The sequence below is a fragment of the Penicillium mononematosum genome, assembly GCF_028829835.1.
Source record: "Penicillium mononematosum strain IBT 11891 chromosome Unknown utg000003l:1.0-8172316.0:1.0-8177699.0, whole genome shotgun sequence".
Taxonomy (NCBI): Eukaryota; Fungi; Ascomycota; class Eurotiomycetes; order Eurotiales; family Aspergillaceae; genus Penicillium; species Penicillium mononematosum.
In genome coordinates, this window is record NW_026643273.1 from 5,465,617 (window position 1) to 5,490,047 (window position 24,431).

At 49.4% G+C, this 24,431-nt stretch overlaps 9 protein-coding genes across 9 annotated transcripts; 2 read left to right on the forward strand and 7 right to left on the reverse strand.

The window, feature by feature from the left end:
• Positions 1-1,080: 1,080 nt before the first annotated feature.
• N7519_007090 (uncharacterized protein) lies at positions 1,081-4,590 on the reverse strand (the record flags this gene model as incomplete). The annotated part of the gene is made up of 5 exons (XM_057293866.1): positions 1,081-1,298; positions 1,485-1,725; positions 1,786-2,471; positions 2,581-3,954; positions 4,017-4,590. 5 exons carry the CDS (start codon positions 4,588-4,590, stop codon positions 1,081-1,083), a joined length of 3,093 nt encoding a protein of 1,030 aa, XP_057148677.1.
• Positions 4,591-5,235: 645 nt separating this feature from the next.
• Positions 5,236-12,603, forward strand: N7519_007091 (type II myosin; the record flags this gene model as incomplete). Its single annotated transcript, XM_057293867.1, is given in 5 exon segments — positions 5,236-5,294; positions 5,306-5,669; positions 5,720-5,863; positions 5,924-12,103; positions 12,163-12,603. 5 exon segments carry the CDS (start codon positions 5,236-5,238, stop codon positions 12,601-12,603), a joined length of 7,188 nt encoding a protein of 2,395 aa, XP_057148678.1.
• A 1,050-nt stretch (positions 12,604-13,653) lies between these two features.
• Positions 13,654-14,499, forward strand: N7519_007092 (pre-mRNA-splicing factor ISY1; the record flags this gene model as incomplete). Its single annotated transcript, XM_057293868.1, has 2 exons — positions 13,654-13,656; positions 13,750-14,499. The coding sequence occupies 2 exons, from the start codon at positions 13,654-13,656 to the stop codon at positions 14,497-14,499; spliced, it is 753 nt and encodes a 250-aa protein (XP_057148679.1).
• A 174-nt stretch (positions 14,500-14,673) lies between these two features.
• N7519_007093 (putative GTPase MTG1) lies at positions 14,674-15,766 on the reverse strand (the record flags this gene model as incomplete). Its single annotated transcript, XM_057293869.1, has 2 exons — positions 14,674-15,429; positions 15,503-15,766. 2 exons carry the CDS (start codon positions 15,764-15,766, stop codon positions 14,674-14,676), a joined length of 1,020 nt encoding a protein of 339 aa, XP_057148680.1.
• Positions 15,767-16,921: 1,155 nt separating this feature from the next.
• On the reverse strand, positions 16,922-17,163 carry N7519_007094 (uncharacterized protein; the record flags this gene model as incomplete). Its single annotated transcript, XM_057293870.1, has 2 exons — positions 16,922-16,969; positions 17,029-17,163. 2 exons carry the CDS (start codon positions 17,161-17,163, stop codon positions 16,922-16,924), a joined length of 183 nt encoding a protein of 60 aa, XP_057148681.1.
• Positions 17,164-17,229: 66 nt separating this feature from the next.
• On the reverse strand, positions 17,230-17,594 carry N7519_007095 (uncharacterized protein; the record flags this gene model as incomplete). The annotated part of the gene is given in 3 exon segments (XM_057293871.1): positions 17,230-17,371; positions 17,383-17,442; positions 17,470-17,594. 3 exon segments carry the CDS (start codon positions 17,592-17,594, stop codon positions 17,230-17,232), a joined length of 327 nt encoding a protein of 108 aa, XP_057148682.1.
• A 290-nt stretch (positions 17,595-17,884) lies between these two features.
• N7519_007096 (uncharacterized protein) lies at positions 17,885-18,167 on the reverse strand (the record flags this gene model as incomplete). The annotated part of the gene is given in 2 exon segments (XM_057293872.1): positions 17,885-17,975; positions 17,989-18,167. 2 exon segments carry the CDS (start codon positions 18,165-18,167, stop codon positions 17,885-17,887), a joined length of 270 nt encoding a protein of 89 aa, XP_057148683.1.
• Positions 18,168-19,212: 1,045 nt separating this feature from the next.
• N7519_007097 (acetate uptake transporter family protein) lies at positions 19,213-20,214 on the reverse strand (the record flags this gene model as incomplete). Its single annotated transcript, XM_057293873.1, has 3 exons — positions 19,213-19,527; positions 19,607-19,769; positions 19,853-20,214. 3 exons carry the CDS (start codon positions 20,212-20,214, stop codon positions 19,213-19,215), a joined length of 840 nt encoding a protein of 279 aa, XP_057148684.1.
• Positions 20,215-21,487: 1,273 nt separating this feature from the next.
• On the reverse strand, positions 21,488-24,273 carry N7519_007098 (phosphatidylinositol 3-kinase VPS34; the record flags this gene model as incomplete). The annotated part of the gene is made up of 3 exons (XM_057293874.1): positions 21,488-23,272; positions 23,356-24,118; positions 24,173-24,273. 3 exons carry the CDS (start codon positions 24,271-24,273, stop codon positions 21,488-21,490), a joined length of 2,649 nt encoding a protein of 882 aa, XP_057148685.1.
• Positions 24,274-24,431: the final 158 nt, after the last annotated feature.

Consider the following 24,431-nt stretch of genomic DNA (forward strand, 5'->3'; position numbering starts at 1 on the left):
AAATGTTTACTATTATTATCTCTGAATATCTTTCGAAATCCTGAAACAGTCACACCATCCCTGGCCCCCAATCTCCCCGACCGGATTCTGCACGCTATACTTAGCATCCACCAGCAGATCTTTTTTCTAGTTCTTACTGTGTAGGAATAGTCCTTCCACTGTTCTGGGTCTAGGTTTGCCTTTTAGATCTGACTCCTTTTCTTGCATTTCTCAGCTCAGATGGTGCACAGCTGAAAAGATATATCTGACATAGATGGGTTGATGTGGGGTATCTGGCTAAGCTCTTTGCAGAACAAGAATATTATTTTATTTTCTGGCTCTATTCTTTTTGTTATGCATGAATGAGTCAATAATTTTAGCAGGTCCTTTAGATATGTTGTAGACAAGGGTTATTTCGGATGGATTGACTCAGAGCTCATGCATAAACCTCCAGGGATTGGAATTGGGAGGTGATTGGTGCTTGTTCTATTACTAGCAAATATACAAAATACAAAAAGACCAATTGAATAGGGAAAAAAAATACATATTGACTGATTGCTATGAATATGTTCTGCGAAAACCCGCCGAGATTCTAATGGTACAACCGCACCCTTCAGTTTGCAGATTAGCAGTAGCCAGAGCTCAGGGCTGAAACTGCCGAAACTGCCAAAGTTACGAGCAGCTGAGATTGCAGACCCCCCACCGTTTTGTCGGGTCACTGGGTAGTGAAAGGCCCAGAGCGTAGATCCAACAAAAAAGAAAAGAGGAAAGAAAAAAAGGTGGCGCCAAGGAGCACGAGGCCCCCAATCGTGCAGATCAAATGCAATTGGAATGCAGGGAAGAAAACGCCGACCGGCTAATGATGCAGGAAAAAAAGGCCAGGTAATGAACGCGAGAGCGTTGAAAAGAGGCAGTGGCATGAGATATTGTATTGAAAGGTGGCATCATGGCCATGGTGAGGATTGTCCGAGTCCATGTGGTGTGATGATGTTTTTCCCCCGCCATCGAAAGAAATTCGATAGTGGTGTTCACAAGACTGATGGAAGACAGCTCACCTGGATAAGACTCTCAAAGGGTCCAATGAATGTGGGTGGGAGAATGTTACAGGGACAAGACACGCGACGGGTCTTGGAGGAAGCGCCTACGGTATGCGGCTATCTCGGAGGCCACAGTGTTGAAATCTTTCACCTTGTCACGCCGTAAGTCGTTGATAATCTCTTTCAGACCAGCAACATATTTGGTTTTTTCTTCTTCGGTTTGACCCTCTCGGGGAGCGCCCATCTGGACGAGAATCTTGTCGTCTGTCAAGGTTAACGGCTCTGTGGTCAGCATTCGAACAGGGTAAAAAGGAGATGGCAAATGGGGTTGGAAGGAAAAGAAGCAGAGGCAGAGATTAAGGCAGTAGAGCAATAAACAGAAAGTAAAGACAGACTAGATAATGCAATACGCCGGTGGGGGAGCTCGAGGACGAGGTGGGGTGTTGCACGTTGTTCATGTCGACGCACCGCTTAGAGTCATGTCACGAAGATGCTGAAACTCGCAGGACCGGTCATTGCAGACACCCCCGGCCAACTCATATGGACACATGTATTTCATGGAATCAATATTATGACTGTAAGTTAGCGAGCGGTAGCCACTCGGAACGTCTTCGGTATAACGCGGGTGGTAGCGATAAGCCTTAAAGGACCGCAGTGGGCTGGTGTACGGAGTGAATCTTTGCTCCGAAGTGGTGGGCGAGGCTTCAGTCTAGATAGGCGTTAGTAAAGGGTCCCCAGAAACTTCCTCTTAGAAAGGTTGTGTTCATACGCCAGGAGCGCCAATCTGCAAATCCGACCGAGGTAATGGTTCTGACACCTGAGGCGTGCTGGTTAGTTCTCCATCAGCTTTATTCAAGTCACACGATGGTGCCGAGACTGCTGTGTTTTCTACGAGACCGGAAAGAGCTGGGCTGAATGGAGGAGGGCTGTAGCTCGAGCCTTCGGACTGTGCTTCAGCATCAGGCTCTGGGGGCTCGTAACCGTCGGACTCCGCAGACGCTTCACGCTGAGACTGTTCGCTAAGGTGACGTTGAGAAACGTATTCGTCGGCAGAAGTTGCACTAGGATGTGTGATGGCAGAGGGCGAGCTCCGAGACACAGATCGCTCTGAAGAGTCAATCTCCATAGATTCTGAGAATGACGGCACAGTAGCAGTGTCGAGATCGGCTTGCGCTGGCGAGATAGCAGGTTCGTCCTCACTCTCGCTGGACGAATCGGAACCGGCGCTGCTGCTGTCATCAGATTCTTGCATAGCTGACCCAGCAGAATCGGACTCGAATGAAGCCGATGTCTGTGCGGTGCTATCAATTACACCGTTTGCCACTTCGTCCGCATGAGCTTCTTCAAGCGGTTCTCGGGTGGCAGCGCCTTCCGCTAGTGCGTCTAGTTGGGCAACAGGGGCAACCGGCAAGGTCGTATCAGGGGCGGCCGTCGTCGGCTTAGTCTTTGAAGAATCTGGGTAATGGTTAGTTCGAACGAACAGTTTCCTCTTGAACATACTTCGAGAATGCTCATCCCACAAGAAATAGAGGGATATAGAAAAGGAAGATTGAAATAATTTTACCTTCTTCAGAAGTAGCTGGGACCACACTGGATGGTCCACCGGATGATGATGCCCCAGAGTCATCCAGGGTTCGAGGTGACTGGGTTCGGCTGGCAGCGAGCTTCGATTTCCTTCGCAGCTCCAGTTCCGCAATCTTGCGGCGCATAGCTTGAATTTCCAGATCTTTAAGGCGAATGTCTCCTTGGTCACTGAGACTAGAAGGCGCTTGTGGTGTAGCTGTTGAAGCCCGGGTGGCAGGAGGATTAGGTTGAACAATAGGCTTGACAGTGGTCGAGGTCACTATCGGAGCTTGTTCCTGTTCTGGGCTTGAAGCCAACTCCATGTTGTCGTCCTCATCATCGCCATAGAGCGATTCGTCGTCGCTGATTGCTATGATGAGTTTATCAGCAGGGTCGAACCGAGTCGCAGCTGGGTTAAAATGCTTCTTCGGAGGTGCAACTGGCTCATCGAAATCGGAAGCCCGAGGCCGTTTGCGTTGGGTTGCTCGAGGCATCGCTGTTGAGTCAACATCGGTCATTTGTGCCGACTCAGAGGAAGGAGTTTCATGTGGCTCCTGCTCCAACCCAGTCATGAGAAGTCCCGGAAGCCCAGCAGGGCGACGAGACTCAGGCACAGGAGGTCGAAGAGGGAGCGGGTGTTGAATAGCTGGCGCTGGAGGTTCTAACTGGGCCGCCGGCAGATTTTCCGGAGCCGATTTCTGGGTCTTCAGTAAAGTCTGCCTTTTGAGTTCTTCAATTCGTCGCCTTGCCAACTCCGTCTGGGCTTTGCTTTTCTCCTTCACGGCAGTTTCCTTTTGAATCGGACGTGTTTCATCGACTGGTATCGCAGGTTGGGATTTTGCACTGCCAGTTGGTGAAGCCTCTTTGGATGTCGCCTTCGCAGCTTTTTCAGCTAGCATCCGGGCGATAAGTTCTTTTCGCTCCAGAGGCTTGTCAGCTTTGGAAGGAGGGGCGACGGATGGGGCAGAAGGTGGATGCACTGGCAAATCGGCCTTTGTGACGCTGTGACTCTCCTTCGCTACCTGGGGTACCTCAGCTGGCTTGTTAGATCCTAATCCCTTGGAAGTAACTGCGGCTGCCGCGGAGGCTTTCTCAGGAACTGGTGGCCCTTGTGCAGACGATGTGGTGACCTTGATTCCGACTTCTTCATAAAGGCGTTTCAAGATTATTGGGTTGATACCCTCTGCGACCAGCTCATCGTAGCGAATATTATGGGGCGCCAAGCTAAGCAAAGCGCCTTGGGCTTGAATTCGTAGCTGCGCGGCTGATATCTGCGGCGGAGGGGCTGGAACAGTTGCAGGTGGATCTTGCCGAGGCTGCATCGCATGGTGGACCATGCTTTCATCTGCTGAGACTGACAAAGGAGGGTTGTATGCTGCATGTTATTAGTCAAACAGTAACAAACACGGGGAGGCATGGGAGTAATACGTGACCCACTACTCCTAGCAGACTGTGCGCTAGAAGATATGGTTTCCCCCTCTTCCAGGTCCAAATACTGGCGTGTACCCTTACCCGTCGTCGGCTGTAGTGACCTTTCATCCGATTGATCACTAACTTCACCTTCTTCACGGTGATTATCTGCCTGAACTGGGGCATCTTTCAGATGTACAGCTGGTGTGGATCGTTGGGTTGAGACATGTCCGTCTAAACCATGATACGGCATTGGGGGATCTGAGGACCCTGTTGGCATCGGGGGATAGCTCATCGGAGCGAACGGCATTGGAGGGAGCGGAGGTGGAAATTGTGACGCGTCGAAGTGATTGAAGAAGGGGAACTGAGGCGGAAGGAATGCTGAGTTTCCAGGACCGTTTGAACCTGGGATTCGCGAATTCGCGTTCACGCCTGCCATGTTATAGTCGAAGGTCGGTGCAGGATTTGTCGGCGGCGGGTGGTGCATTTGAGAATAGTTTGAACTGACTGGAAAGTTCGGGGGAATCATCGAGGGGTATGCAGGAGGCCATTGCTGTGCATAGTGTGGATGGCCACCATATGAGGGAGGTTGGTCAGACATGATGATGTCGTGTGGAGGGATGAAAGAGATGTATTCTCCACGGTTCTCAAAAGCGAAGGCTGGAGTTGAAGAGAGGTTGCGATTCAAAGACCGAATCTCATGATGTCTTGAAGGATTAAGTAGGCTGACAGGTACCGGTAGGTCTTCGGGAAAAGGATACGCGAAACTTGAATTTAGGGAATCACTGAGGCGTGATAATGATCTGATGACGATCTAAAAACAAGAAAGGGCTACGCGACTGTAAATTCCAGCTTGTAGAACAGAAAAGAGATGGATAGAGGTGTTGAACTCGACGAGAATCGAGAAGCGCGGGTCGTCTCCAAGGTCTAAGCGCCTTCATTGACAAAAATGATCGAGTATCTCACGTGATATATGCACGGGCCACCTGTGATCGGCGGGCGCCCGAGGAACGCAGAGTAAACAAACATCATGGAGATTGGGGTGCGTCACTTCGAACATCTTGCTTTTTCTTCCAACTTTTCGCCAACTTCACACCTGTCTTAATTGTATTCTACTTGATTCCTTCTGTTTTGCTTGTCCTATTACACTCACCTCCACCACACTTACAATTAGGATAGCGGAAATACCCTTGGCTATGATAACGACTGCTGCACTCAAATAATGTCCCATTGAGCTACGATCACCATGCTTCCCTCCCAATTGAACGGCTCGCCAAAGCGTGCCAGTCTATTTGCACGCCCATCGTCTTCACAAGGAACACATTCACCACAGGGGAGGCCCAAATCGGCCATCATTACACCGTCCCATGGGCTGGAGTCAGCGAGAGGTCATCTGCGCAACACATCCGTGTCACAGTTGTCGCCAACATTATCACTAAGCGGAAATCGGGAGCGATCGAACTCTGCAAAGAACAGTCCTTCCTCCGGAACATTTGCGCCAAGTTTCATCAAATCCGAGGAACTACGACGGGAGCGGATCAAATCCGTGGACTCGAAGGAGAAAATGACTTTTCAGGGAACAAATATGTGTGGCTACGAGACCCTCAAAAGGCCTTTATCCGGGGACTGGTTCTGGAGGAATCTGAAGGGCGGCTGTTGGTGCAGACAGACGATGGCGATGTATGAATGTAACCCCATTAAGAAAATACAGCATGCTGACACTGGGATAGCAACGAGAACTAGATGCAGATCAAGTCGACAAAGTCAATCCTGCCAAGTTTGACAAGGCAGATGATATGGCAGAACTCACCCACCTGAACGAGGCGTCTGTGGTGCATAACCTGCACACCAGATATCAGTCAGATCTAATCTATGTTCGTCATACCCGGAAACATGCACAACTCGCTATTTTGACTGAATTGCTGACTGTATAGACTTATTCTGGACTTTTCCTGGTAACAATCAACCCGTACTGTCCCTTACCAATCTACACCAATGAGTACATCAAAATGTACAAGGGTCGGGGGAGAGAGGAGACCAGACCTCATATTTTTGCCATGGCAGATGAGGCCTTCCGGAATCTCGTTGAGGAGGGCCAAAACCAAAGCATCCTTGTAACAGGAGAGTCTGGTGCGGGTAAGACAGAAAATACGAAGAAGGTTATCCAGTACCTTGCTGCTGTCGCCACTTCCGATACGCCTTATGGCCGATCTGGAGCGAAGCAACTCACCGGCCTTTCGCAACAGATTCTACGAGCCAACCCTATTCTCGAAGCCTTTGGTAACGCCCAAACGGTGCGAAATCACAACTCTTCCCGGTTCGGAAAGTTTATTCGCATTGAATTCTCTCGCTCAGGCCAAATTTCTGGAGCTTGGATTGATTGGTATCTGCTCGAGAAATCAAGAGTCGTCAAGCCTAACCCCGACGAGAGAAACTATCACGTTTTCTACCAGCTTCTTCAAGGCGCTGACCGCAAAACACGTGATAAGCTTCTTCTATCGGACCTTCAAATCGAAGATTTTGCCTATACTAGAGATGGAAATGACTCCATCGTGGGCGTCTCTGACCAAGAAGAATGGAACTCGTTAATTGAAGCCTTCCATGTGATGGACTTCGACGAGGAGGATCAGCTCTGTATCCTGCGGACTGTCGCTGCTGTCCTGCACCTGGGAAATGTGGGTGTCGGCAAGGCGAGTGTGCGCGCAGACCAGGCAGCTTTGGCACCTGAGGGATACTCTAGCGTGGAAAAGGCTTGCCACCTTCTTGGTATTGAAGCCGAAGATTTTGTCAAGGGTCTTTTACATCCACGCGTTAAGGCCGGCCGAGAATGGGTGGAGAAGGTCCAAACGCCAGAACAAGTCCGTATGGGCCTAGATGCCCTGTCAAAGGGTATCTATGAGCGCGGATTCGGAAATCTTGTCGCTAGGATCAACGGCCAGCTTGGTCGGTCGATGGCCAGCGACGACAACTATTTCATTGGGGTCCTTGACATTGCTGGATTTGAGATTTTCGACAACAACAGTTTCGAGCAACTCTGCATCAACTACACGAACGAGAAACTTCAGCAATTCTTCAATCACCATATGTTTGTTCTTGAACAAGAAGAATATGCGAGGGAGCAGATTGAGTGGCAGTTCATCGACTTCGGGAAGGACCTGCAGCCAACCATTGACCTCATCGAGTTGACAAACCCCATTGGTATCTTCTCTTGTCTTGATGAGGATTGTGTGATGCCCAAGGCCACGGATAAATCATTCACGGAAAAGCTCCATGGCCTTTGGGACCGCAAGACTCCAAAATACCGTGCATCTCGTCTCAACCAGGGCTTTATTCTTACCCATTACGCCGCGGAAGTTGAGTACAACACAAGCGATTGGCTTGAGAAGAACAAGGACCCGCTCAACGATAACATTACACGCCTGTTGGCTGCGTCGAAAGCAGCTCATGTAGCTCATCTGTTCTCCGACTGTGCGGATCCAGAGGAGGATGGTGGTGGCGGCCATCCCAGAAGCCGTGTCAAGAAGGGCTTGTTCCGCACCGTTGCCCAAAGGCACAAGGAACAGCTATCTAATTTGATGGCTCAGCTCCACTCGACGCACCCTCATTTCGTCCGTTGTATCCTGCCTAATCATAAGAAGCGCCCAAAGATGCTGCACGCTCCATTGGTTTTGGATCAGCTGCGATGCAACGGCGTCCTGGAAGGCATTAGAATTGCTCGTACTGGATTTCCGAACCGCTTGCCATTCACGGAGTTCCGACAGCGTTATGAGGTTCTTTGCCAGAACATGCCCAAGGGGTACCTGGAGGGACAGAGTATCGCTCGCACTATGCTGGAAAAGCTCGGTATGGACCGTGGCTGGTACCGGGTTGGCCGCACCAAGGTTTTCTTCAGAGCAGGTGTTCTGGCCGATCTAGAAGAGAAACGGGACCAGCTCATCCGAACTATCATGACCAAGTTCCAGTCTGTGGCGCGAGGATTCGTCCAGCGTCGAATTTCTAACAAGCGACTCTACCGCGCAGAGGCAACCAGGATCATCCAGCAGAACTTCCACGCTTACCTAGAGTTGAAGGGGAGCCCGTGGTGGCGCATGTTCTCAAGAATGAAGCCCTTACTGGGCGACACAAGGAATGCTAAGGAAGTCAAAAAGCGTGATGAGAAGATCCAACAACTCGAAGCCAAGATGAAACAGGATCTTGCCGACCGCAACAAACTGGACGAAGAAAGACGTCGGACGGAGATCGAGATTCAGAAGATACAACATACTTTGGAAAGTGAGCGTGCACTTGCCTTGGACAAGGAGGAGATTTTCAAGCGACTGCAAGACCGAGAGGTGGAGCTCGCTGACAAGCTTGCCGGTGCAATCGCAGACCAAGAAGGCCTTGAAGAGCAGCTGGATGAATTAGTCGATGCGAAGAGGAAAATCGACGACCAGTTGCAACTCCGGATTACCCAGCTGGAACAGGCCGGTTTGATCATTCAGCAACTCGAGTCAGAAAAGAACAGTCTGCAATCTCAAGTTCAGGAACTTGACAGCAAGCTTTCTGAAACCGAGGCCCAGTTCTCTGGAAAGAATAGCCAAATTCAAGAATTGGGTCAAGAGATCAAGATGCTCCAAAGTCACCTCAGCTTGAAAGATCGTAAGCTTCAAGATCTGGAGGCCAAATTGTTGAAAACCGACCAAGATCTTGATATCAAACTCGCAAACACTTCTAAAGAGCTCGACAAATCCAAGAAACAAATCCGAGACCTCTCCGAAGAGAACAGGTCAATTCGTCGTGAGATTTCCGAACTCTCAAGTACTTCCACAGGCTACGAAGATCTCCTCCGTCGAAAGGAGAGCGAGATCGCTGTTCTTCGAAATGACGCTCAGAAGCACGGGGAAGAAAAGAGAAGCGTTGAGACCGAGAGGAATTCACTTGCGGCACGCCACGACAACATGCAATCCAGACTCCGTGAGGTACAAGCGGAGAGAGATGCCATGCGCTCTGAACAGACACAACTCCAACGGGAAGCCGCGGACCTCAAGAATCTACTTGAGAATAAGAGATCCGAGGACGCGGAGGCCGGAGAGAGCAGAAAGTTGCTAGAGGAACAGGTAAATGACCTCAAGAGCCAGCTCTTCCAGGCTCAAGCCGACCTTAGCCGAGAACGCCAGTCACGAGATGACGTGCAAATGCTGTCCGAACACAATCTTGCGCAGTTGACTCAGAAATATGAGACACTGAACGACTCTAAGATTACTATCGAGAAAGAGATGTACATCCAGCAAGATAGCCTGCGTCGTGCCACGGAGGCGCGAGTTGCGGCGGAAACCACAAGGAAAGAACTGCAAAGCGAATTGATCAAGCTCCGTGAGAGGTTCACCAACGCCGAAACTGCTCGCATGAATGCCGAGGCTGAGATTGAACGGAAGATCATGAGTCAGGCCGAAGAGCGCATGACAAGTTCACGCAAGGACCTCGAGGAAAAGGCTCGCCGGCTTGAAGAGGTTGAAACAGAACGATCACACCTCTCAGCGCGGATCCAAGAGCTCATGCATTCGATCTCTGAATCAGACAACTTCCGTCTGCGCCATGACCAACACAAGGAGCGTCTTGAACGAGAGCTCGTGACTCTCAGAGGCAGGCTGACGGCGTCCGAAAACGATAACAGGTCCCTTCTGACCAAGATTCAGCAAAAGAACCTTGACATCGCCCGATCAAACTCGAAGGCCAGTGATAGCAATCGACTCCGCTTGACCAATCTTCAGAAGGAGAAGGCCAGGCTCGACGAGGAGACCAAGAAATTGAGCCGTCAAGTGGAAGACTCCCAGGTCATGATCACCTCCTTGGAGAAGCAGAAAGAGAAGTTGTCATTGAGCTTGGAGGATTTGAATCATGAGGTCAATCGCGAACACAAGACCAGTCGTAATGCTGAAAAAGCCGCTTCAACAGCGAATTTGCAACTAGCAGAGGCCAATCGGAAGCTCGAAACCGAACGACAACTTCGCAACCAAGCCCAGGCCAATACCCGTCAAACCCAGGGTGCCCTTGATAGAGCGAATAAGGAGATCGAGGACTTGCACCGCCAATTGATCCTATTGCACAAGGTCTTCGAGCCCGAGGCAACTGAACCCGCTCAATCCTGGGAGGCTGTCCAGCCACATCTCTCCAAGCAAGTTGACCTGGCTCAAGTCCTTGAAACTGTTCAGAACAAGCTCGGGGTCACCGAGGAGAAGTACGCGAGAGCTGAGAGCCAGCTTGCTGAAATGCGTCGACGCCATGCGGATGAAATGAAGGAGCTTGACACCAAATATTCATCCTCCAAGCGCGCTTTGCTTGAGGAGATCGACCAAAACGAAGTGACAAATAACCGTACTCCAGCTCACCTCAGAAAGAACTCCGAAAATGCTGTTAAGAGATACTCTAACCCAACTACGCCCAATCGACGCTACAATGTCTTCGAAGCACCAAATGACTCCGCGCGGTCCGACCGAACAGTGGATACACAGGGCTACCAAAGGCGCATGGATACAGCCGCCGAGCTGGAAGAACTTCAGAATAAACTCCAGATAACCGAGATGCAGAACAAGCATCTTCAGAGCCAGCTTGGACGCTCCACTCCCGCTGCGGATATTTGGCAGGATGACAGTCCTTCAATTCGTCGCATGCAGCTTCTTGAGCGCGAGAATGGCCGTCTTCACGACCAACTCGACGATTCTTCCAAGAAGGTTTCGTCCTTGGAGCGTAATATCCGCTCCGGAGAATTATCCCTCCGCGACGTGCAAGCTAAATCACACGAAGAACTATACGACCTTATCAACTCGCAAGAGCAATCTAGGCGCTCACTCCTCAAGGTTCACAATGAAACTTTGAGTGAGTTTGGTGATGCCAAGGCTCACTTCGAAAAGTTGAAGCGCGCCAGAGCCACGTTGGAGGTTGAACTTCGTGATGCCCGGTCTGAGGCGCAAGAGCTGCAAGTCGGCAGAGAACAAGATGCAGTTAGCCGTAACCAGCTTCTTCAAGAATTTTCAGATCTCCAGATTCGCCTAGATGCCGAGACGTCGAGGTCGGCTGATCTGGAATCAAGCCTCACATTGTACAAGAGTCGTTCTGATGAGTACTTCAACAAGCTCGAGCAGGCCGAAATTGCGGTTATGAAGGCTTCACGCGCCGAGCAATTCGCCAAGTCCCAAGGCCAAGAAGCCGAAGAAACCTGTGCTCAGATTATGTCCGAGCGCAAGGAGATGGATGCGCTTGTTGAGGACTTGCAGCGACAGGCACAGTCCCTCGAGGCTCGGATGGAGGACCAGGCTGCAGAGCTTCAAGGTGCCTTGCAGGCTAAGCAACGTCTCCAGAATGAACTCGAAGATTACCGCAACCAGCGCGCGATTGACCTGGAGGATAAGGAGACTTCGATGGAACAAACTCGACAAAAGTACCAGAGAGAATTCTCTACCCTCAACAATGAACTCGAGATGGAACGCGAGCGTGTCCTCAACGGGCGTGGAGAGACTGCCCGTCTACGTGAAGAATTGGAAGACCTTCGCAGCAAATGGGACAACGAAGTCCTCAATAGTTCAACATGGGCTAAGGAGAAATCTCGCATGGATGTGGTTTTGCAGGATGTGACCAACTCGCGTGATGAAGCTGTCAACGCACACAACGAGGCTCAGAGTAAGGTTGTTTCACTGTTGTCCCAGGTGCGCACCCTTCGAACCGCCGTTGAGGATGTTCAGGCAGAGCGTGATCTGCTTCTGAAGGACAAGAAAATGCTAGAAGGCCGACTCGCCGAAGCTGGTGAACGACTTGAGGACCTTGCTAAGGGTGAGAGTCCATCTATGCGAAACGCTGCCAGTATGGACCGTGAGCTTCTTGAGCTCAAGTCCAGAATTGCGCAGCAGGAAGATGTCTCTGCGGCTGCTGTTGGTAAGATGCGCCGCGCAGACGCCCTGGCAACTGAAATGCAGAAAGAGGTCACTGCTGAGCGGGAGGCCAATGCCCAACTCTTCAAGGACAAGGCGGCACTTGAGAAGCAGCTGAAGGAGGCCCAACTCCGGTGTGTCGATCTTGAAACCAAGAGCTACTCCTCGGGTAGCCAAGATGTTCGCTTCTTGCATAAGCGAATCAAGGAGGTAAGTTAAAATGGCTACTCACCCTACTTTTGTCACTTCGTACTAACCTGGCCGATTAGCTTGAAACCCACCTGGAAGACCAGGAGAACAAGCACAGCTCTGAGCAGCGCTCTCTTCGTAATGTTGACCGCACCGTCAAGGACCTCCAAGCCCAGATTGACAGGCGGGACAAGATGAACTCCCAGTTGAATGACGATGTCAACAGAGCTCGGGACAAGATTGAGCGGCTCCTTCGCAACATAGAAGAGCTCCAGCATAATGACTCGGACGCCCAGCTGCTGGCCCGCCGCGCCGAGCGAGATCTCCGCGAGGAGCGTGAGAAAGCGTTGCGACTGGAGCGCGAGCTCGAGGGCTGGAAGGCGCTGCGCGTTGAGCGAGGCAGTACTATTGGGCGTGGTCCCGTAGCCTTCAGTGATGCTGGGAGCCGTCGCGGGAGTGCTGCTTATGGATCTAATGACATTCCCCAACGGCAACCCAGCAACACCAAGGGCTTTTTGTGAATAGGGCTTAAGCTATGTTTAGCAGGCTAACCCTGCTTGGAGTTGTAACATTAATTATGGATGGATGTTCTGTGTTAATGAGGTTTATTTGCATTTGGGAAAGGGATGTTCCAGTCTTTTTTCTTTTTTCTTTTTTTTTTTTCAGCTGGCCTTGGGCTTGTTCATATTGTTTGAAAGGCTAAGCTTTTACCCCTTGGTTTCTTTTTTTCGGCGTTCATTCATGTCTCCGTTTTGTGTTCATGAGTAAATATGCTCCACAGGTGGACTAGGCTATCTACAATGACGAGGATGTAACAACTCAGCAAACCTTCCATTTCATTTGTCTTCATTCTTCATTCTTCCGATAAATTCCGGATTGCCTGACTATTATAAGGTAGGCAGTGCATCTTCGGGAGAGATAGCCCTACATAATCCACATAGTCTTCTTTATTCCCTTTCACATTCTCGAGCCCGGACTCATCACGGTTCGAGCGCTACTTTGCCTCTAGAATGTGGAGCCGATGTATAACATCATTATATATAAATATTGGAATGGCACACTTTGTTAGCAAACTCTTGTTTCTCTATCGACCGCAATGCCGGTGACATTGCCCATGTTCTTTAGATGACAGATTTCTTGACCATGCAGTACACTCGACATTATATTGATTTTTGTTATGCTGACATACAACATGGACAAGGGAGACCGAAGAGAAAAGCATGTATATGATTTGGAGGCAAGCCGTTCCATAGGTATGACGTAACCTGATGGTTGCGAATAAGACCACAGTACTAGTGATGGGTTATAAGAAGCTTGGTCATATTTTTGAGCTGGATTTAAACAAATCATATATCCCAAAATGGCAACAAACCAGACACAAGGCTGTTGAATGGTTGATTGATATTGATGGTATGCGGAAAAAAGGCACGTGATATCCGCGCGGCAAGCGGCAATTAGCGCGCAACCTCACTTCAAGCTGTCAAAGCTCATGATTTCTCTCCGGATTTCTTCCCAGCCAACGCCCCCGATACCCGACTTCTTCGGGTTGCTGACTTGGTCAATTCTTCACAATGGTGAGCCTTACCTGTCTCAGCTCGATCCACGAGGAAATCCCCATATCCGAGTCGACTCACATTTTGCTAACCCAAGCCCCCGCTATGTAACAGGCACGCAACAGTGAAAAAGCGCAGTCGATGCTGTTCCGCTTCCGAGCGCAGCAAGCAGCCGACCTCGGAATCATTGATATTTCACGCACACGACGCCCCAAGGCGATCACATCCGTCGACAGCGTGCCAGTATGCGAGCGCTGGCGCGGCCAAGTCGTCAAAGAAATTTCTCGCAAAGTATCACGCATCCACGTGCAAAGCCTGAGCGACTACCAAATCCGCGATCTCAACGATGAGATCAACAAACTCATGCGCGAGAAATGGGCGTGGGAAATGCAAATCCGCAACCTGGGCGGACCGAACTACATGCGTGGATCGAGCCGGCTTTACGATGACGAAGGGCGTGAGATCCCCGGCGGAGGGAGAGGCTATAAATATTACGGCCGTGCCAGGGAGCTACCTGGTGTCAAAGAAATGATCGAGGCTGCAATTACTCGCGCGAAGGGACCGGCGGAGGAAGAGGCTGTTTCTGGCCGTGGTGGAGATATTGCGACGAGGAAGGTTGATGCCAACTACTTCGGCTATGGTCTTGACGAGGAAGATGGCACGTTATTGGCGTATGAGAAGCAGAAGGAGAAGGAGTCTATTGAACACCTGCGCCATCAAGGAGAGGATGATGCTGAAGATGGTTGGCAATCTCTACCTGGTGATGCGGGCGACGGGGTGGAATGGAGACTTCCGACAATGGATGAGGTCCAGGAAGAGCTTGTAGACAGGCGGCGCCGCCGTCTTCTGGACAAGATCTCTTGATCTAGACACTACGTCCAAGGTTCCTTGCTTCCATTCATGTCCTTTGCTTGGGTTGGGCGTTACAGGTGCTTCTGCAAAATCTTCACATTTCAAGCATCATCCTCTGTTCGTAATGACATCACTTGATTATTATTTCCAAAATATCAACCAATATCCCCTTATATGTACAGTATGTTACAGATCGCTAGCTGCATGCGGTTTGTTCTTTCGAGTTGTCCTTTCCACTCTCAAGGCCTGCGTCATGCTCATGCGCGGTGTTTGCGTGGGATCCTCCCGTCGTTGTTCCTCTACTTTTAGGTCGTCCACCAAAAATCGCCCCAGCTCGCCTTGCCTCCACCTTTGTATAAACAGCAGCGCGGCCCCATCCATCATTGGCACTCCGCCCTTTGCAAGCAGGCCAGCTTGGCGTGCAAAACTTTCAATTAGCGGAACCACATCATTCGTCGGTTCCGACCAGCGTTTATATACCGTCGGATCATTCAGGTTTATACGATATAACAAGTAGTCCGCGAGCGTGATCGGTGAAATGACATTGTCCTTGACACAGCCACAGAGCGCCAGCTTCAGCATATTCTCCGCGTCTGGGACATACGGCATGAACACCCCCGGCGTGTCCAGAACGTAGACATGTGACCCGTTCTCGCGGTCAATAATTTTCACCTGCGTGGCTACCTTGCGCGTGATACCAGGCTGCTGTCCGGTTTTCAAAGCCTTTGCTTTGCCTGTGCCTGAGTTGCGCAGGTTGTTGATCAGTGTTGACTTGCCAACATTGGGCATTCCGACAACTAATACTCGACAGCCTACTAACTTATCGGGAGCTTCAGCGTCGTTTCGAAGGTGTTTGATGATCTGGCTGACATCCTGGCGGGAGGATGAGCTGGTGAAGAACACGGCGCTCTTTGGATCGAAACTTTGCAATTTGCGTTCTATCTGCGGTTGTTGTTAGCTGATATCCAACAACAGCCTATTATCTATTTCCAGGACAGACAAAAAGAATACTTACTGCTTTCTGTGCAGATGACTGGGGAATGCTTCCCAGATCTCTCTTAGTGTAGACGACCAGGCGTCGCATCTTGCCCAAAGCTTCTTCGAATATGGGGTTAATTGAAGTCACGGGAGCTCGGTAGTCACGACACTCGACAACGTAGTCGATAGTTGAGAGCATGCTCTTCATCTTGGTCAGACCAGCCCTGTGGTGTCCTAAGAAATAGGACCTCGGAATGGCCCCATAATGGGGGAATGCATTGCGCGGAACAAACTTGGCCATTGCAGCGCGTTGAAGGGAGAGTGTTGTTCAGTCGGGTAAAATGTGATTCATCTTAATCGGAGCGGTTGACGATCGGCCTCGAGGGACTGAATGATCGAAGAATTAAAATAGCTGGTCCGCGGAAGGCAACCAAAAAAAAAACGGTCAAAATGCCCAGGGCGGAAGGGCGGGCGGTGAGCGTCAGACCAACGTGAATCGAACCACCCATGGACGTCGATATGATTCCAACAATGTACATTACTCACGATGGGCTTGGATTCTATAAACCATAATGAATAACTTATGCCTTCTTAAGGCTAATTCTCTGGCTTGGTGCCTACATATGATGCCATGAGGCAGACTATGCCGCCATAGTGTTCATCTCTTAGGGCTTCTATGAGCCCTAAGTTACATCCATTCCGGTTCGAACCTTTTCTTTTCTCCTTCTGCGAGCACAGCTTTCGTGTCTAATTCACATATAAACTAAAGGTATTATCCAATCTTAGAGGCTTTGCCAATCCTGCTCCGAACAATTTGGCGCAAGTCTGATGTTCTCCGAGACTGGTACGTTTGGCAGCCGAGCGCGAGTTCTTTCTACGATGTACGGCAGTCTCCAACTGCCAGTGCGCCATATCATATTCCCTAAAAATAGAGATTGGGACAACAGAAATAGTAAGATCAGACCCCCCCCCCCCCCCAACATGATTATAGGGCGGTCCGTACAGCGTCGGGGATTTTTCAGCACAGCAAAGTTCATTTTGTACCGTGTAGCTGTCGTGGGCGTAGAAGGTCCTTAGTGGACGATAGTATGACAATGTGAGTATCGAGACAGTTCCTTTTCTTCTTCTCTAGGCTGATAATGCATGGCACCTGGTTAGTGAAATGAGAGCACGCCAAATCAGTAGATAGACGCAATGCCTTCATGCCTCATACTCCGTATGGGACAACCAGTCAAGTCAGGAATATGGAAAACCCAGAGACTGAAAAAATGAAAAGTTATTCAACTTTACCCCGTACTCCGAAGGTGACGGCTACTAGACTCCACGCCCATCGGTCATGTCTACTGGATGATCTACCCACCCATGACGAAATTTGACGCCCCTCATGGATTCGCCTGATATTGTAACTTAGAAAGTGCGAAATCGAATACTAAGTAAACCCAGTGCGTAAATCAATTCAAAAATCTTCAAACGGGCCTGGAACATTCCGTGAGAACTTGCAATTCTGATAACTCATTGTTAGCGCACTGGAATGGTCATCCAAAGGGTAATAATAAAGCACACCTCGATTGTAATTGCCTCAGCCCCATGGCTTTCCCCGGCAGCCTCCCAAGCCATTTGGGCTTCTTGGGAGAGATGGATCTCGGCTTTCCTTGGCTGCGTTACCCATTCAAACAACTTCAAGTTTGGGACAGCCATGGCCTCATTTCTTTCGACACATCCAAACGTTAGTCCAGCGAGGCCGGGTGTTGAGGAGCCCCCGATTCAAGGTCCATGAGGCGGATACGATGCACAGTCATTTTGATCCAGCAGATACAAGTCGCCGGATTTCTTTCCAACCATCATGAACTTCTCCAGGTTGGCCAGAGCAACGACCTCATTAGAGACTTGATGGCTGAGCACCGACCTTTTTCCCACCGGTCACATCCCACTGCAAGATGCTTCTCTTTCAAACATCCATTGGCCAGCAGGAATAGCCTTCGGGTATGAAATGGACATACATACCAGTTTTGGCCAATCAGCTCCGTACTTCCCCTCGGAGGATAGCTCTGGAGAAATCGCAAGATTGGTAGTCCAAACTGTGAAACATTGGCTAACCATGCCCATTCCCACTCGACGTAGGTAGTCATCGCAAATTCTAGGCCGACTATGTTAACACCGTCCTCAGAAATCCAACAAGAAGGATACGCTTACCATTTATTCGAGTTGCTCCATTGTCCTCCTAATTATCTCGAAATATGGCTCCTAAAGACTGTAGGCGTAACAAGCGGGACAATCAAATTGAAAATGTCGCTGGTGAAACACATCGTGCCGCCGTGCTATTATCCCAAAAGAAATCCGTGATGAAAGCGACCAAGGGAATATCTGGGCTTTTTGTCGGATCCGGAAAAGAGTGCTCATATTTACCGTCGAGCCAGTCTCAGTCAGGGAACTTTTGGTTCATAAGCAGTCGGTCCGGCCATTGATCTTGGCTTTGGGTATGGAAGTCACCCAGTGATTCAGAAGATAGCCTGAGGACCACACGGTACGTGTAGTTGGCCACTGAGCCAGTATTTGCGAAAGAAATGAGACAGCCTTCGTGAAAGTTTCATTGTTTCAGGCTTGAGTTGCTTCGGTTTCGTGGACAGCACGTGCTGTCGAGTCGTACTCGGGAAGCAACACTGCAAACTTGATTTTCCGGAAGGAAAACCATCATCGGCCATGGACGAGACTTAATATTGTCGAAACTGGGTCAGACGATGCTCGTTGAGGCGGATGTCAAAGAATGACTGGTTCCCCACGACTGGCCGCCATCTCTGACAAAAAACAGGCGCAAGAGACGAGGTAATTTCCACCTAAAAATGAAAATATCTGTACCAATGTTTCGGTTGGAAGGGACGCCACGTTGTATGATAGAAGTGAGATTGAGTTAAGAGCAAAGTGAAAGTAAATTGGAAGAAGAGGGAAAGAAGGGTGAGGGAAAACGAAATTGTTGAGCAATTTTCCAAAGCCATGATATGTGTTGAGGGATGAACAACTGACTACTGGGGAGAATCAAGAAGAGAAATCTGTTGCATCCAAACTATCTATATAGGAAAGGCTTTTTATAGAAGGCCAAGCAAACAAGCAAGCAAAAGACTCAGTCGGCCTAACACTAAGGCATTCATCTAGGATGGCATGGCCGTAACCATATGCCGCAACAGTACCTTCAGTTTGTACTATGTACCACAGCTATGGTTCTTTCTCTCATGAATCTTTCGACGATATCTGCCATGGATAATATCTTAGCTTTAATAATAAGAATGACTATTCAAATACCTATCCAAATAAAGCTATTCGCACAACTACTATAGTAGATAATGCCGTTAATATTCGTCCCGCTATTAACCTATATTGTAGATATCAAGCGCCGTTGGACTGTGAGCACCGTCGACTAGAGTCGGAATAAGGATGGGAGTCTTCCAAGGATCCAAGTTTGGGTAAACTTTATTTTTTTGAGTTTTGATAATCCCGGCAACTATAAGGCCTTTCCAAAGTACAATCATCCCAAAGCTCCTGACTAGATGGACTGTGTCAAGAAGCTTAGTACTTAGTACTTTTAGAATACAATCTTCTTATATAGAGCAATGCAAAATAATCAAGTGCAGTCAAGATTCAAAAAAGCTTCACTTTTTATTCTGTCGCAAATCTATCCACGACGGGCAAACGGACAAACGGACAAATCGTACGAGAAGACACATATTAACTTTTGCCGCTCTTAGTCCAAACTCATACCTCTTTGGCTTTAGCCCGATGAAGAGCAGCCGGAGACCAAGGAAAGTGCCCAAGGGGAACCGTTAAGAACCCATTACTGTGATCACAAATACCAGCGAAGGCATTATACCAAGCCGAAAACGCAGCCAAAAGGCCAAAGACACCGCCTGCCTTCTGAACTGCAATAAGCATCTCACCATGAGAGCTGCATTGAATGTGCGAGATGCCGAGTAGGAGGTAGTTCATGTCCAGGAAAAAGAACAGAGAGAACATTGCAAGGCTAGATCTCAACGTGCATACGAGCATCAGTGTAGTGAAAATGAACCAGGCCTACATACAATGCTATTAGTAGATACCCCCCACCATGTGGTAGATGTGCTCGTGCCTGGATTTGATGGGAGTGGCTTACCAGCATGAACAGGCCCATTAATGTCTCATTCTGACATACTGAGTCTGCTATATTCTTTGTAGCATCGGCAGTATCGAAAGTCGAGATCAGAGAAAAAGTAATCCAATAGGCACCGTATGAGCAGAAGGATGTCGCTCCAAAGGTATTTCCAATGGCCATTTCCCTGCTCCTATTAGCTCTGGGTAATACACAAAATGACGTAGGGTTTCAAGGGTATCTCTATATGGTTGAGTTGATAGAACATACCACATGCCAGCCAACACCTGCGCTATGCCGCCATAATTCAAGGCAAGAGAAACACTGACACCAGCTGCCTGTATGCCTCCCACATTGAGGTTGATGCAATTCGAGAGGAATGATGTGAGTGCAAATGCACATAGGCCTAGGGGAGCAGGATTGGCGATTTTCCGGATTTCAACAGGAGAAGACTGGAGCTCCTGTCCGGAATGTAGGCATGGCTCCGGGGTGCTTGGTTGGAGCAGAGAGTAGTCCTGACTGAATTGGGAGACCGCCGGAGAGCCAATCTTGTCCTGTGTCCTTGGCTCGACTGGATGGCCTGATGCAGCTTCGGCCTTTCGGACCTCGGTCACGTTAATAATGTGCTCCATTAATAGTGTTATGATAAGACAGAACCTGGTTTTGCGTTGGTGGGAAGCCGGTTAGCCAAAGGCTAGAAATTGTACGGGCTGTGGGTAGGGAATGGCCAATGCAGATGGGAAGTATGTATATATAGTCTGGGCGTGGGTGATACATACCTTTCGAAAAAGCATTCGGCCCACTACCTTTAGAGCCCAAGCAAGCTAGTCCCTCTTCCTCGCCACATGCAGCGCGCTGAAAATCTCAAATTCGGGAAATATATACGGGGAAGTCCGCGAGTGCCGTCACATGAGCGTTTTTGGCGGGCTTCCGAGCCAGTCAGTGAAAGGATTTCCCGGCAATGACCCATGCACAACACTGATCTTCGACTATGCCGAGGGGTCCGATAATTAGAACCGAATGGAAGCCAACTTACGCTCGGGTAGTCCCGCGAGAAGAAACTCAATCGTGTTTTCTGAAAAGCATACATTGGTGTCGGTGTTGGGCTCGATCTATGGGATGTTAGAGGACTGTTTCCGCAATGGAGCATTTTGCACGCTACTGTTTAACTGATCACCTAGTTTACTACATTTCTGCTACTGTCAAATGTCTCGGAAGAAAGACGGAGAGTAGTTATTACTCGCTAAAGGTATGCCCGTCGTTGATGCCGGGATGGTCACTCGGAAGACGTCCAATGCATTCCGAATGAACTTGACACGGCCTTCCAAACCAATAGGAAACGGTCGAAGTTCTCTCGTCTATATTATCCTGCTACCGACAGGTCTAAAGTCCCAAATTGCGGTGTTACGAATTGCTACAGGAGTGTACTTCCACCGGGATGCGGCGATTCCCGTAAAACGGGATTTTTGTGACTAACATACTTCCCCCTTTGAGACCAGACTTACCAGCAAGGGAATGTGCAGGCTACAGGACTGGTCTGGTAGTGCCATCCAAGATAGAGGAATATGCTGGAAAATTCTGATTGCGCTAGACATTACCCTGTGAGGCTTGGTCTGGCTAGATCTATATCATGCAGTAAGGTGGGCCAAAGTTTTAACAAATCATTGCTACCCAGACAAAATAATCTAGGTTGGGTATCCTGGCTTTTTATAAGCCCTTCATATTACGCCGCGGTTCGTGAAAACAGAAGCAAATGCCCGTTACCATAACTTCGTTCCCAAAACGCCTCAGTTCCTGCGGTCTGGAACGGAAAAAAGGACAAAGTGCATACAACACCGGCACGGGGGTGCCTTGAGAGTTTCGAGTACGCATCCAAAGAAGCACTAAAGCTTGAAAGTAACAGAGTTATGCCCGCCAGCCCTGCACGAAATCGTGCAAGCGGTCAATCACAACACCGAAGATAGCATTGACGCTATCTGCAATAAGTTGCTCAAAGTGACGGATGGCTTCTTCCTCGGTCATTTCAAGATGGAAGCGCTCCTTCACTTTCAGGACGGCTTTGTCAGGCTCGACTCGAATATCAGGGATATTGGCATCCACCATCAAACTGAAGAGGTTAAGAATCAGATTGGCGGATTTGCGTAGCGTGGTGTAAGCAGTGTAGCAGTACTGTTTGAATTGCAGATAGTGGGGCGAAGTTGTGCCGCCCATGCCTTCAACCATTTCTTTGCAAAGTTTCATCATGGGTGCGAAAGGTTTTGGATCACGGCCGAGGATGAAGCCGAAGTCGGCGTGGAAGAAGTGGCCATCTGGCGCTAGAAGTAGATTTTCAAGATGTCGGTCGCCAACGCCGAGGAGATATGTGATGACGCAGTATCCTGCACATGATTTTATGTATGTATCCATTGTTTCTTTTCGGACGCCGAGAGGTTCATTGTCGTCTGGATTGTTGGCCTGTAGATAGGCAAGAATCGATTTGTACTTGGCAGACGCCGCAGAGAGAGAAATCGAGGGGATGAACTGCACAGCGCCGGCTGTTGCGCTGGTGGCAAGAATTCGATAAGGAGTCAGTTTTAGGTCAAGGTTCTCCTTCTGCAGAAGGCGATCCATCAAGATGATGATTTGGATAACCAATTGGTCCTGGCGAAGATCATCACCGACTTTGAACAGCATCGGATAACGACGACCTTCAGAAGTCTTGAATGTGATAAGCAAAGGGGAAAGAGTGGACTTGAAGACATTGGATTCCTCGGGGTATAACCCAACGACTGAAACATCGGGATTCAAAGGTAAGGGCAGCGGTGGATCTATGTTGATCAGATCGTTATCAGGGTCACGGAGGTATTTCTTCAGCATCTCAATCTTGCCGACTCTATTTTCGCGCGCGAAGCGTACATCCTTGGCTATTTTAGAGAGCACGGCCACCATTTCACCTTGATGCAATAGTGTCTTTCTATGCTCAGGATGAATCTTCTCCAGTTCAAGCATGAAGTAGTATTCAACCCGCGCAAATAGCCGACGCTGAATTGCATCAGCGTCATCGAATTCGACCATGAGATACCAGTGTAGGTAGTTGCCCAGTTTGAAGTTATTAGCCGCACGGGAAATCAAGAAATGTGCAAGCGAGGACTCCTGCGGAGCCGCATCAGGTTGGTTATCCGGAGTTGCGTCATATTTTAGAGCTTGCACCAATTGCAGAAGATAAAGAAGCAACTCCTCGTCATCTGCCTTTCGTAGTGTTTCCACAGCATACGAACGGACCGCCGGATTATCGAAAGTAGGACCCAGAATCTCCAGAGCGTCATCGACGTCAATCTCGGTCCATTTAGGGAACATTTCAACAGCTTGCCGCGACTCTCCGACATCACGCCAGTTGACTGATTTGACAAATTTTGTCAATGCCTTCTTCTCCCGTGTAAGGTGATACCTGAAGCGCCACACGAGATCCTTCTCTTCAGCAGTGAGGTCTTGCGTCGGTTCGTAGGAAATAATCATGTTGAGATCATCTCTGATCTTTGGGTTGGGCTTCAGGTCACGATCCATGATGCCGGTGCGATGGCTTCGGATCAACCGCCGGTGCTTATCTTCACACGGGTTTCCGATTTGGCCAACTTCCGGATCGTAAATTTGAATGATATTATGGGGGTCGGCGTGTGAGATTCCAGGTCCATATTGTACCTCCGGGACTGGCTTGAGAGTACCGTTGGGGTGGGAGGTGCATTTTGGGACCAAGAGGAAATGGGCGGAGGAGGATACTCGTGATCAGCCCACACAATAGGATGATCAAAGCGTGGAAATTCAACGTAAAGGTCAAAATACTCATCTTCGAGGTTCTCTTCGTCAGAGCTATCATCCTGATCTTTGAGGTGTTTCGGATCTTTTTGCAGGGCTGCATCAAGCTCAAGGGCACGCTTTTGAGCTGCTTCATCCGCGTTCGTCTTCAGTTTCTCCAACTCCCGAAAGAGCAATTGATCCATCCAGTCAACACGTGGGATTTCGCCCATCTCGTGTTTCTTGATTAAGATTTCGACCCGTTCCAGTTCCGCCTCTTCAGGTGACTGCTGTGAAGGATCGCGGGTATTCGGTTTACGACGCTTGGGTGGTAAAACAGATGGAGTGGAGGTTGCGGCAGAGCCGTCTGCGTCCTTGTGTAAATAAACCTTGCACTTTTGTCTGCCCATCTTCAATTTTCCGTCTTCGTCAAACAAAGTGATTGTAGTTCCACCGAATGGGATATGTGTGATCCTGTCGGCAGCGAGTGGAGACATATCAACAATGGTAATTGCCAGCTGAGCATTACGCTCGGCATCCTTGATGGACATGGGCATCTCCAGCCATTCATTCCATACTCGGGTGGTCTTGAATGCCTTGTATTTGGTCTTCATGGGCACGCCCAATGGCTTCGACTCCGACCATAGCTGAACGGTCACATAAAGATCGGAGGTAGGGTCTTGGACAGAGGCGATATGGCGTAGCTCGGCGTTCTCATCAAGAACCGTGTATGGGATCGGCTTCTGTTTCCCCTCTAACGAGCCACTGCAGATGAGTCAACGTGAGAAGAAACTCAATTCCTAGAAACGGAGAACGTACATCTTGATGCGTATAGGTATGTCCACTTGAGTGGTCACGGCAAAGGTGAAGGCTTCCATCTCTGCTCCCCGTTTAGAGAGAGCAACAGGTCGCTGCGTCATGGCCGATAAGCAACCGGCGCGGGGTGTCACGTGCAAAGTCTACGCGACGCGACAAGGGTGTTCGCGATCATTGAATGTAGTCGCACATCTTTTTTTTTTAAGGGAACAGCGTGTTTCTCGAGGTATACTCTTTGTCTAAATTTGCCTACTCTGTCTAG